This window comes from Zalophus californianus, chromosome 11 (genome assembly GCF_009762305.2).
Source record: "Zalophus californianus isolate mZalCal1 chromosome 11, mZalCal1.pri.v2, whole genome shotgun sequence".
Classification (NCBI taxonomy): Eukaryota; Metazoa; Chordata; class Mammalia; order Carnivora; family Otariidae; genus Zalophus; species Zalophus californianus.
Genome location: NC_045605.1, coordinates 59,983,668 through 59,997,315, shown reverse-complemented (window position 1 = coordinate 59,997,315; position 13,648 = coordinate 59,983,668). Strand labels below are relative to the sequence as shown.

The 13,648-nt window shown below is 45.8% G+C and overlaps 1 protein-coding gene across 5 annotated transcripts in view; it reads right to left on the bottom strand.

Annotated features, from left to right (window-relative positions):
• Window positions 1-13,648, bottom strand: part of STIM1 (stromal interaction molecule 1) — a 192,224-nt gene that overhangs the window by 26,555 nt on the left and 152,021 nt on the right. For all 5 annotated transcript variants that reach the window (XM_027578883.2, XM_027578884.2, XM_027578886.2 and 2 more), the window contains exons 4-5: window positions 8,120-8,231; window positions 4,763-4,878 (exon numbers count right to left, since the gene is read on the bottom strand). In XM_027578883.2, coding sequence (XP_027434684.1) covers window positions 4,763-4,878; window positions 8,120-8,231 — 228 coding nt within the window. The remainder of the gene's footprint in view (window positions 1-4,762; window positions 4,879-8,119; window positions 8,232-13,648) is intronic.

The window sequence follows — 13,648 nt, the reverse complement described above, 5'->3', positions numbered from 1 at the left end:
GCACGGCTCCATCCTTGCAGAAGTTTCCTGGCAAAGAGCTTCCTAGTATTTTCCTCAGATTCCATCTGGCAATTTTTCAAAAATTTTCTTTAACAAGCCATCAGTAGGAAAGTATTAAAACAGTTTTGCCATCAGGACAGCTGCTGGATTCCAAAAACCTTAGCTCCCAGGAGAACACCCAGTTCTATCAGAGTCCTTGAAGGAGGGAGCCAGTAAGAGCCTTAATGACCAAGCCCATCTTACAAACAGAGAAACCGAAATCTAGGTAGGAGAACTGAATTGCCAAGGGTCACTTGATAAGGCAAGGGCCAAGGACCGATTCCTAAAAGTACAGGATACAGACAGCAGTGGAAGGAACAGACTTCCTGTCTTTTATCCTTTTACCAGGACACTTATCAATCAAAGGGTTTCCTCTCAAAAATCATGGAATGTTCACCGGAAAGGATCCTTTAGCTCAATTGTTTCATAATACAAATCAGAAAACACATCCTGAGAAAACCGACCTATACAAGGTCATACAGTGAGTGGAAATTTGCAAAAGAGACCAAGGTACTTTACTTTCCTACATTTTATAAGGAGTTCTCTAAATGGAAATCTAAGAGTTACAAAAAAATCAAGCTCTACATGTTTTATTATCATTGGAATATAATTCATATACCCTAAAATTCACTCTTTTTAAAATGTGCAATTCATGTAGGAAGACCATAGGTTTGCAGACAAATAAACCTTGTTCTGAATCCAAAAAAAATTTTTAAATTAAAAATAAAATAAAATGTGCAATTCAGGGGCGCCTGGGTGGCTCAGATGGTTAGGCATCCGATGCTTGGTTTCGGCTCAGGTCATGATCTCAGGGTCCTGGGATCAAGCCCCGCCTCAGGCTCCACACTCAGCATGGAGTCTGCTTGAGATTCTCTCTCTCCCTCTGCCTCTCCCCACGCTTGTGCGTTCTCCGTTTCTAAAATAAATAAATCTTTTTTTAAAAAAAATTAAAATAGGGGCACTTGGGTGGCTCAATTAGTTAAGCATCTGCCTTCTGCTCAGGTCATGGTCCCAGGGTCCTGGGATCGGGCCACATTGGGCTCCCTGCTCAGCGGGAAGTCTGCTTCTCCCTCTTCCTCTGCCCCTCCCCCTGCTCATGCTCTCTCCCTCTCTCCAAATAAATAAATAAATCTTAAAAAATTAAAAATGAAAATTCAAAAAGTACAATTCAATGGTCTTATCATATTTACAAGGTTGTGCAACCAACAGCACAATTAATTTTAGAACATTAACATTACCCCAAAAGAAACCCTATATGCACTAGCAGTCCCTCCCCATTTCTCACTTCCTCCAGCCTCTGCCAGCCACCCATCTGTCTTCTTTCTCTGTGGATGTATCTATTCTGGATATTTCATATAAATGGAATCATACAATAGGTAACCTTTTACGTCTATCTTCTTTCACTTAGCATGCTTTCCAGGTTCACCCATGTTGTGGCACGTGTAAGAACTTCATTCCTTTTTGCGGCTGGCTAACAGTCCATTGTAGTTATATACTACCACTTACTTAGCCATTTGTCCACCGATGGACATTTGGGTTGTTTGTAGCTTCTGACCACTGTGAACACCGCTGCTCTGAATATGGGTACATGGACTTGAGTGCTTGTTTTCAATTCCTTGGGTACGTTTCTGGGCTATATGGTAACTCTATGTTTAACTTTCTGAGTTGTTCTATGAACAACCACACTGTTCTCCACAGTAGCTGAACCATTTTACATTATCATTAGAAATGTACGAAGATTCCAATTTCTCCACACCCTTGCCAATAATAGCTATTTTCCACCTTTTCTTTGTTTTTGTTTTTAAGGTACCTATCCTAGTGGGTGTGAAGTGTCTTCTCAGCTCTCATACCTCTGTTCTATCTCAGAAACACTGTTTTCTGCTGCGGTCTGACTCTCGTAAGTTAGGTCACGTGTAAGCTGTAGGCTATATGAAGGTAGCCTAGGAGAAAATACCCCTCCCGTCCTGGTATCAGTCTAACCTGCTACACTAGCCCCTCTTGCTGGCTCTGACCCCTGGGCCCATTACCCTGCACCTAGGACTCTGGTTCCCATGCTCTCCAGCCCCAGCTGATCTTTCCAGGTAGAGAATCCTTGCCTACTTTAACCTGAAGTTTCTAATGCACGTTTTCAGATATGGTAACTCCGATCTCGATACAGAACAGTAACAGTCTGATAATATGTCTCAGAAGACTAAAGAAGGCTTTCAGGCTGCTAAAGGCTTCCCCTTCCTGGCGGGGAACAGAGGAGAGCTTCTGCAAAAGTAGCCTAGCTTTTACTGCTGGGTTTGACTCTTCTGGTGTTAAGTGTTCTTGCTGGTGTATACAAAGAGAAGGGTGTAAGCTGTTCATGGGAAGAGTCTCATAAAGCTCCTTTCCATCTTTCAAGACTCAGCTCAAGAATGATCTTCTCCATAAAGCTTCTAGGACTCAAACTGAAAACCTGTCCCTATTTTGTGCTCCCAGCTAACTCTGAAAGACTTCCATGATAGTTATAACACTGTATTTGTTGATCATTTACTCTATTATTGATATGCCTATCCCCATTTAGATGAAACTTTTTTTTTAAGATTTTATTTGTCAGAGAGAGAGAGAGAGAGAGAGAGCACCAGCACAAGGGCAGAGGGAGAGGGAGAAGCAGACTCCCCACTGAGCAGGGAGTCCAACGCAGGACTGGGTCAGGACCTGAGCCGAAGGCAGATGCTTAACCGATGAGCCACCCAGGCGCCCCTAGGTGGAACTTCTTGAGAGCAGGGACCCTGTCATTTATACTGGTACACAGTAGTTGCTCAATAAATGTTGGTGAATGAAAGGCCTTTGCTCAGTAGTGGCCCTCACGTAAACGCTACAGCCATTCATTGTGTCATTTATTCAAAACTTACACAATGAATGGTAAGCAAAAATGTGTCCTAAGACCAGAAAGAAAGAAAGAAAATCAAGCAAGAAAAGAAGAGGAAGCGGACAAGAAAAAGAAAACCAGTCTTCTCCCATATTGCTTTGTTTCACATTTTCAAAAGGCACAGACCTTCTGGAAAAGGCAAAACTAGGAAAGTAAAAAAAAAGACCAATGGTTGTCAGGGGTTGAGGGGGAGGGAGGGATACACAGGTGGGGCTCAGAGGACCTTTAGGGCAGTGAAACTAGCCTATACGAGACTATAATGACAATAGATACATGTCATTATACATTTGTCCAAACCCACAGACTGTGCAACACCAAAAGTCAACTCCAATGTAAAGTGTAGACTCTGAGTGATGGTGATGTGTCAGTGGTTTATCGATTTGTTATCAAACTGATGGATTTATCAACTGTTACAAATGTACCACTCAGGGCGGGGCGGGGGGGGGTTTGCTAACCATGGGGGAGCTATGCATGTACAGGGGCAGGGGCGTATGGGAAATCTGTGTACCTTCACTCAATTTTGATGCAAACCTAGAATTACTCTTAAAAATAAAGTTTATTGGGGCGCCTGGGTGGCTCAGTCAGTTAAGCGTCTGCCTTCGGCTCAGGTCATGGTCCCAGGGTCCTGGGATCGAGTCCCCACGTCGGGCTCCCTGCTCGGCGGGAAGCCTGCTTCTCCCTCTCCCACTCCCCCTGCTTGTGTTCCCTCTCTCGCTGTCTCACTCTGTGTCAAATAAATAAATAAAATCTTTAAAATAAATAAATAAATAAATAAAGTTTATTAAAAATGTAAAAAACAAAAAAAGTACAGACCCACCCACCTCTATTGAGACCAGCCTGGGCACCTGTCAAGCCAAATGCACGGATGGGAAAATGTTCTACAGTCTCCGACCCTGCCTGCTAGCTGGCTTCTCTGGACTCGTTCCTGGTTCTATTTCATTCTGCTGCTGGCCTCCTCAACCGATGCCGATAGCTCCCAAAGGGCAGGAAGTGGGCCCTAGGAGCCTGCTTGGTGAAGGCTAATTTTCTAAGAAATCTTACCACTTTTGTTCCTCCAGAGTTCACTTAGAGTAAGGAAAAGGATGGCAGGGTTGGCCATTCCCACCTTGCAGATCTTCAGGAACTGAACTACCTAATTCTCTCAAGTAACCCCTGGCTGGAGAGACTACTCCTTCCTTAGGCCTGAGTGTCTCTATGATTCCGTGGAAGCCCACCTAGTCGTCTGTGGCTGGTCCAAGGACACAAGGTGTTCAGCAATCAGTTCATATGCTCTGCAGGTCCATGGTGAAAGCAAGGAACAGCTGCATGGCATTCAGACCCTATGGGTTACTTATTATCCCTGAGCATACCTTTCATATTTCAGCTTTTGTATTCTTGCTCCAGTTGTTTCTTCCCCCTAGAATGTTCTCTCCTGCCACCTGCACGGTATAAAGCCCTACCCATCCTTACAGGCAGAGGTCACATGCCACCTCTTCTACAGGATGCCTTCTCTCTCCCTCCTTGGGACCTCAGAAGCATTGTGCACCTCTCTGGAACATTCATTTTATCCCTTTAGGGCAGAATATGATTCATCCAGACCTTCCTCTAGGGTCTGGCACAGCACTGGCAAAAAGTAGGTATTTTCTTAATGTATCTAATGAATGGACCTTGCCATCTGGCTGGATTAAAATATAAGCCTATTTGGTACTTCATATTTTAACTTCTTAGTGGAAAGACTGGAGGTGTTGCCTTGCAGGTATGCCTAGGAGACCCAGGACCTCAGCCCAGCCACCCCAACAGCCTTGGGTTCCATGTCACATCAGCAGCCCTTCTCTCCCCAGGACTCACAGAGAGGAGGCCCAAACAGCACTGTGTCCAGGGCCTTCAGCTGCAGCTTCTGCCGATGGCTCCGGTCTGTCATCTTCAGCACAGTCCCTGTCATGGTGGTGTTGGTCACAGCGAGCCTGTTGGAGCAAAGAGGAGGGGCTCAGTTTCCTGCCAGTAAAACCAGGAAGGAGACTGGTAGGATTACCCACCTCCTCCAGGAACACTTCCATGACTTCTAGCTCCTGGTGACAGCTCCCCTCTGCATTCTAGAACACAGAGTCTAGACCAGTGGTTTTCAACAGGGAGTAAGGAGGGACAGACACATAACATGTACCGAGAATATGTTCTGCCCATGTCCACCATCTCCTGAGAATCCTACTCTCTGAGGATTGTCCATCTGTGACCATTCCCACCCCCAACTGTAAATTTTCTGTTGTGTTTCTCCTGCCAGGGATTATCCAGTATACATCTGCCCCCACGCTCCCACCATTCGTAAATGCATTCTCCTGTCTAACCCCGGTCAAAACATCGTGCCACGTGACCCAGCAATTCTGACGGCCTCTAATCCTAACCCTTTGCCATTAAGTATAAACCTGCTGATGACAAACATTGCATTAGTCTTCTTATCTTGTATTTGAGTCACTGCAATTTACTCCCGGATTATTGTAATTTTTTATGACCTTCAACACACTATTCATGATAACTCTAATAAGAGAGGGTCTGTAAACCAGAAAACGACCCAGGAAAAACTGGACTTTGTTTCTCTTTTGCTAGAACACTGTGGGCACAGAAGGAGACGGGTATAAGATATGAAAGGTTATCAATGCACTGGTCCGGGGCCCCACATGTGAGCATTTACCACTACCCTACTCCATGAAGGCAGTGCTCTTTTCTGATGCATAGCTTTGTCTCCCCAGGTAGAAAAGAGGCCTCTGCCATTGTGGTGTGTGATTTACACTCCTGCCTGGGTACAGGAGCAGCTACATCCTTCTCTAGCCCTGGGAAGCAATCAAGCCCGCCTATATGAGAGGCAATGAGACAAGGGGTCAGGGGATCAAGCTTCTGGTCCCAGCTGAGTCAGCAACTCACTTGTCTGATCATAAGCTGCTTGGTCTCTCCTCTGGGGCCCCATTTTTCCTTCTGTGTAAACTTATGTAAAATCAGATGCTTCCTACAAGCCTGAGAGTTCTCGGGGTTCCTCTTTGGAGAGAACACTTCTACCAGGTGTACTGGCCTCCATGTAACTCATCAAAATAAGTGTCATCTTTTCCACAGTCTATTTGTCAAAGAAATCTAAGAACTGGAATATTATTTATTTCTGAGCAATGAGAGAAATGAGAAAGGAGCTGACATTTACTAAGCAACTACTGTGTACCTTGTACTGTTTTCACACTTTACATAACTCATTTAGTCCTCTGACTTTAAGAACACAGTTCTATCATCAGCTCCACTTCACAGATAAGAAAACTGAGACTTAGAGTTGAGTAACTTGCCCAAAGTCACACAGCAAGTAAATGGCAAAGGCAGGAAATGAACTCAAATCGTCTAGATTCTTCCCATTATACCATGTTGCCTAGTGGTGGGCTGAGGACCACTGCCACTCCATCCCACATGCCATGCACTGAGGCTCCATGCTTCCTGCTGTCACTAAGGTGCCACAGCTTGCCTTCCTCTACCCCTCTGCCTGGCCTGGCTGGGTCTGGTCTTGGATCTAATCCTAGCTACAAGAAGGCTACGTGAGCCCATGACCTGAGAACTGACTTCTTATCCTATGTTTGAGTTTTAATCCAAGCCATAGCTATTCCTCCGGATGGAATGAGCCAGGAATCCACAAGGCAATGCTGCTATTTCCATGGGTAATGAGAAAGAAACCTAAATTCTGGAGCTTCATGGTCAGACGTCATCTATTTAAGGGGGTCTAATGCCTTTCTTTGTCCTCAGAGCCCAGGAGAGAACCCTGCCCGGGGCAGATGATGGGTAAAGTTTTGTTAAAGAGAACTACACTGAATATTTCCAGGAAGCCTATCTTCAACTATATGGGGGCAAGAGGAAGATGCAGTGAAAAAAGCAGGGCACTTAGAACCAGGCAGACCTGGGTTCAAATCCCAGCTCCGCCACTTGCCAGTTTGGATAAATCATAAAATATTTGAAATTCAGTTTGCTCACCCAAAAGCTGGGGTAGTCATTCCTTTCTCCCAGAACTGTGAGAATCAACTGAAATAACAGGTAGGAAAGTATTCTATAAGGGGATGTACCAACATTAAGATTATTACTCTCTCCAGAGTAGGGAGAAGCTGTGAAGAGAGGGCTGCAGGCAGCGGAATGGGGAGCAGCCAGCTCCACTAGGCCTGGACAGCAGGGCCTGGCAGCTCTGGGGCCGGAGGCTGCCGTGGGTGGGCATTCCAACCGCTTCACCTTCCCCTTTCCCCTTTGTTGAAGCTCATAACCAGATGCACCTACGTAATAAGATGACAGATTGTACATAATCAGCACTTACCAGACAGTGAGCCCTTTGAGGGCAAGGGTGGGCTGTTGTCATCTTTATCCCTAGCACCCAGCACAAGTGCTTGGCACAGAGCAGGTACCCAGTAAATATGTGTCGAATGAATAAGTAAATGGATTCATGACTGAATGACACATGGCACTAGGTCTGACATCCCACAAGAAGCCCACGCAGAGCTCCATCCCTTCCCCTTCCCCTCCCCCGCAGGCCCTGGCGCACTGTGCCTGTGAAGGAGGCAGAGTTAGGGCACCACAGCCCTTGCAAGAGCCACTCCAGAAAGGAGGCTGGGGCCAAGGGGAGTCAGGCCTGCCTCACACCGCTTCTTTAGAGCAGATACACGGTATGTGGATAATTCAGGGGAGGCTAACAGAGTCCCGAGGCTCCTGGGCAATAAAAGAGGCAGCTGCTGGAGGGACAGCAACAGAAGAAAGAAACACCACAGGCTTTGAAGCCCACCCAGATCTAGGTTCCAATCAGTTTTGCCTCTAACTAGCCACGTGACCTTGGAAAAGTTACTTAGCCATGTTCACCATCTACGTGCAATAATACCTACCTTACAGGATTGATGTGAGAATTAAATGAGATACTGTATACAAAGTGTGGAATAGGAGTGCCTGCCACGTACTAGGCATCCAATAAATGACAGCTATTAGTACTATTCCCAGGCATGACAGCAATACTACGTAAGAGAACGGATGAGAAGCAACTGTCATGCTTTACAGTAAGTGCCCAACGGATGCGAGAAGAAGAGAGGTCTGCAGATTCTGCCCTGAAAAGGGTGGAACCTCGGGTAACTGGCCAGAGCAGCCTGAAAGTAGCCGACCCCAGCCCATCCCCCACACCCCTGGGGGAGAGAGAGCCAGTCTCCTCCTGACCTCGGCATGGCATGGCCACTGAGCTGCAGCTTCCGGAAGGTCTCCTCATACTGAGGCAGCTCCACGTACGTGATCAGCCACTGCACCACCTCATCCACGGTCCAGTTGTACACTGTGGGAAGAGATGAGCAAAGCCTTGATTCCAGAACACAAGCACTACCAGAACTTACCATCACAGTCACATCGGCCTTCTCACTGACTGCATGCTTATGTGTTTACCATCTCCCCCCCCCACAAAATCCTAACTATGAAAGGAGTACATACTGTACTTTTTGTTTGACCCATAGGGGACGGACTTGCTCTTCCACTCTACCAGCATTTGGGATGAAATCATCCTGAACTAGAATAACGACAGTAATACTAATAAATGCCATCCTTTCTGTGGCACCTACTATATGACAGGTACTGTTCTAGAAGCCTCATATATATTAACTCATTAATCTTCACAACCACCATGTGAAAGATAGGTCCCATTTTATCCCTGTTTTACAGAAGAAGAAACTGAGGTACAGAAACATTATATATAACTTTCCCAAAGCTGCCCAGCTAGGAATTGGTAAAGCAAATGTCTGGACTCAAGCAATGTGGCTCCATACCCTTGCTCTAAGCCATCATGTACTCTTGTGCTCTCTCGCTCTCTCTCTCTCTCTCTACTTGATAGATTGATGGCTGGCTGGCTGGATGACATACAAGGATATGTGTATCAGATGACACCCACTGATACTGGCATGCTGAACTTAAAAAACGTGGGAGCCACTGAGTTTCAGCAAAAAGATACCATTTTTATTGGATTTGAAGTTTGCTTTTAATGATGAATCTGGTTTTGTTTATATTTGTATACAAATTTTATATAGCAACTTAAACCTCATTTTATGTTTGTACACATTTAAATAATAATTATAATAAAAACAATTTAAGTCAGCATTGTAGGTCCAAGAGAAATTATTTCCCTTAAAAGGGATTTGTGCATTCTTCAAGTTTGAAGACTACTGCTGTGAGCAGGAAGAAGCCAAAAACGTTCTGAAGCAGAGTGAAATGGTGAGATTTCTCACTCTCTTCTCTTAAGGTCCATGTCTTTCCCCAAAACTGCCTTTCATCAGAATGTTGTCCAATTTCCCTCTAAAAGTCAGACAATACTGAAGACATGGACTATGTCCTATTGATTGTTGCCCAGCCCACTATCTCTAAAACACAGATTCTCTGGGACGCCTGGGTGGCTCAGTCGGTTAAGCATCCGACTCTCGATTTCAGCTCGGGTCCTGATCTCAGGGTGGTGAGATGGAGCCCTGGGTCAGGCTCTGCACTCAGCGGGGAGTCTGCCTGAATATTCTCTCTCTTCCTCTTTCCTCTGCCCCTCTCCCTCATACTCTCTTTCTCGCTCTCTAAAACAAATAAATAAATCTTTAAAAAAGTAAAATAAAATAAAATAAAATAAAATAGAGCTTCTTATATAGTAGCATCAATAAGAATTTACTCAAAGAATAACGACCCCCACATGAGGAGTTCCAGAGACATTCTGATTGTGGGCCCGCAAACAGAAACAACAATCTCCTTAAACAAATACACAGTGCAACACCTCGGATGCTGGGCTATTTCTGTCACTCTTATGGAAGCTGGAGAAGCTGGAAGGCTGGGCCTGCCCCTTCGTTCTCCTACACCTCCTCCAGTGGAGCCCAGCCCATGGCATAGAGCAGACACTCAGACATCCTGCAGGAAACAAGGCTGAAGGCAAAAACGTTCCAATCTCTTAACGTCCTCAAGAAGCTTCTAGAGCTCAGGAGGGAAGTTCTGAGGCCGAGAGACTCTGGAGGTACCTGAAACTATCTGCAGAGGCACAGGAGGTGAGAAGGGGAAGGGGCCTGGGGAGGAAGGGAGGCCGGTCTAGTGCCCTCAGACCGCATCCCAGAGGACAAGATCCCAGAGGCTAGGCAAGGGGCGCTTGGTCATCGCTTGGTTAAATTTCGAATTCCCAGACTAGAAAACATTGAAAAGAAGAGAGAAATTAATGTCCAAGAGCTACGTTCAAATCCTGGGGTTTGGGAGAGGAGGGAGGACAGAGCAGGGTTAAAAAAGTAGGACGTATCAGCCTTTTATTCCTGAGAAAGAATGTACCTGCCTCTGTGCACACCTGGTGACAAATGCGCGCATTCACCACAGTCTGGAATGCCAGGTAGTGAAGGCGTAGCCGAGTGACACACAGACCTGAGGCAGACGGACAAGTACCAGCCTGTGAAGTGCGGAGAACAACACGCTCCCGCCGCGGCTGCCAAGGGCGCTCAGCCGCGTCTCGCACAAAGGGGCCTTTTTGCTTGGCATGGGGAGTGGGAAGAAGGCCACTATTTTGCTGCTAGAAAGGCCTGAGGCTAGCTGAGCCACAAGGGCCCCTTGTCTACTGGGGGGATGCCTTGATGCAAGCGGGAGCATGGAGACGCCTGGCGTGCGGGAACTCCTCCCGAGCTGCACTTTCTGCTGCGGCGGAGACAGGCAGAGGCACTCCAACCAGAGTTTCTCAGTCTGCACCACTGGCATTTTGGGCAGAACAATTCTCTGTTGTGGGGGCCGTCCTCTGCAGTGGAGGGTGGATAACAATATTCCCTGGCACCTAGCCACTAGGTGTAGCATGCTGCCCCTCGTGACCGTCAAAAATGTCTCCAGGTACTGCCAAATGTTCCCTGGGGGACAGGATGCCCCCACCCCCCGGCTGAGAACCACTGCTCTAAACACTACATTAAGTGAGACAGAGGATCTTATAAGGGGGCCACCACACTCCAGTGAGGACGGACTCTCAACACAGTCAGCCCCTACATGGCTAAGCTATTGGGAAAAGGATAACAGCTTCAGCGTGTCAGGATAAATCTCAAGATAGTTGTTCCGTGTGTGTGCATGCGATCATTCTGTTACCTAGGCAGACGCCCTATCCAAGTAGGCTTGGCAGCATGGTGTGGCCATCCAGAGTCACTGCAGTCTGAGCGAAGCAAGCCAGGATGGGCTGCATCCTTGTCAGAGAGCAACCCTGTGTCCCACTCACTCAGTAGTCAAGGCGAGATATCAGGGCCTCTTGCCCCTAAGGTTCAAGCACCTAAAAGCTAAAAGTCTTGTTCTGCTTTCTCATTCCAAAAGAGAAAATGGGAAGAATCTCCAGGCCAAAGTGAGGAAGACGGTAAGAGCAAGTACAAAGAACTATTGCCGTCAGTAGAAAGCCACAGAATTTGACAAGGAGGGCTTAGTACAGATACGGTCTCCAAATGACTCACGTGTCTAAATCCCAGGAGGACATGCAAACAAGAGACAGTCTTCTAAGTCATCAGCCTCTCATCACCCTGAGCCTGTCCATAAGGCCCCTGGAGAGATCAAAAACTACATCTCTGGGCAAAACGACAGACAATACTACGCGGAGTCAGAGAAGGCCAACCCCTGGAGTTTTCCATACCAAAGAGTCCTTCCTAAGAGAAATCTATAAGGTGACTAACTTTGTAGTCTCCAACCCTTTTCATGACATACTCTAACTGTATTTTGACTGTACACTGCCAATATATGGCTGTTTTATGGCTGTTCATAAATTAGATTCACATGCTGACATTAGGTATATTGTAAAACATACACAAAAATTAAAGAATGAGATAAATGCAATAAAAGTACAAGCTATAGTCTTGTCTTGTAGTTCCCCAGATGATTGTGTTGTACAGTTGGACACCGCTGGGCAAACAGTCAAACTCATCCAACTCAGATTCGGTTCAGTCAACCTGAACTTCACAGCTCTGCCCTGGATGCTGTCTCTGCTGTAGCTCTTACCTCGGCAGATCTTATACAGAATCGGTATCTTGCACTATTTTCTTATGCATCCTTGGACATTGCTCTCAGATTTCTAGGTCTTTGCTATTTCCAGAAAAGCTCTTTTCCCTCTTTGCGGCCTGCTAACCACCAACTAATCCTTAAAACCCAGCACTAACTCTACACTTGTGGAAACGCTTTGGAGCCCATTTCAAAATCCTCTCTTCTAAAACCTTCAAAATAAAAAGTACTAGCTCTCCCTTATGTTATATTGGGAGCTGTATGTTATATTGTTATTACTTAGTCACGTACCTCTCTTCTCCATTGTGCTTGAACCAATGTGGTGGTAGGGAACATGTCTTTTCTATTTCCACATTCCCCGATGTCTAACACAGAGCTAGATCATTTGAACTACTCTGTAAAGTTTACTGGACAAAAGAATCAATATAAATGAATGAATGGACAAATGAAGGCACTCTGTAGGTCCTGGATCAGAGGTAGCACATCCCATCAGGATTTCCATTATGCTTTCCCACCAACAGCATCACTTTCCCCCACAGACTTCTCATGGAAGTAAAGCACTTACCTTACTCGTATCAGCAGAGAACTCCAGAAATTGATGTTCAGTTAGCTTCTCAGAAAGTCAAGATCTATCCTGGCCTCCATATTATGTTTCATAGATAGGAAGGGGCCTTTTCCATTTGAGAAAGATTTTTATATAAAATGAGTAAACTCAGGGTGCCTGGGTGGCTCAGTTGGTTAAGCATCTGCCTTTGGCTCAGGTCATGATCCCAGGGTCCTGGGATCCAGCCCCGTGTTGGGCTCCCTGCTCAGCAGAGTCTGCTTCTTTTTTTTTAAGATTTTATTTATTTATTTGACAGAGAGGGACACAGCGAGAGAGGGAACACAAGCAGGGGGAGTGGGAGAGGGAGAAGCAGGCTTCCCGCTGAGTAGGGAGCCCAATGTGGGGCTTGATCCTGGGATCATAACCTAAGCTGAAGGGAGACGATTAATGACTGAGCCACCCAGGCGCTGCAGAGAGTCTGCTTCTCCCTCTGCCCATCCACCCCTGCTTGTGTGCGCTCTCTTTCACTCTACACTCTCTCTCCCAAATAAATAAATTCTTTAAAAAAAAAAAAATGAGTAAACTCTCCCACTTTATTCTGAAATAACCACAAAAAAATGAAGTCATCGAGGACTGCCAAATACCTGGCCATTTTAGAATGCTAGATTTATATATATATGAAAGAGGGAAGAAACGTGAACAAAGAGAGAACTATAAAATGTGAGGCCTGTTCAGAGAACACTAACTCCAGTTTGTCTGGAGTTGAAGGGTAACATATACAGACAAGAAGAGTAAGGCATTACTGAGGCCAAATGATAAACGTCCTTGAAGGCAGGTAGTCTCAAACTCCAAAATCATTTATTCACTGAAAAAAAAACAAAAACAAACACCAAGCACTGACTACTTGCCAGGCACTGCTTTAGGAGCTAGGGATACAACAGTACACACAACAGAGCCCCAGATCCCTGGTGGAGAGAGACAAACTAAAACACCATAAACAAATAATTCTATGTTGGGTGGTGATAAGTACAATGAAGAAAAACAAAGCAGGGTAAGAGAATAAAGAGCAGCGCTTTCTCAGATCGGATCGGGGAAGGCCTCCCTGATGAGGTGACATTGGAACAGAAGGTGAAATGAAGGTGTGAGCCGTGTGAATACTTGGGGGAAAGGCATTCCAGAAAGATGCAACAGTA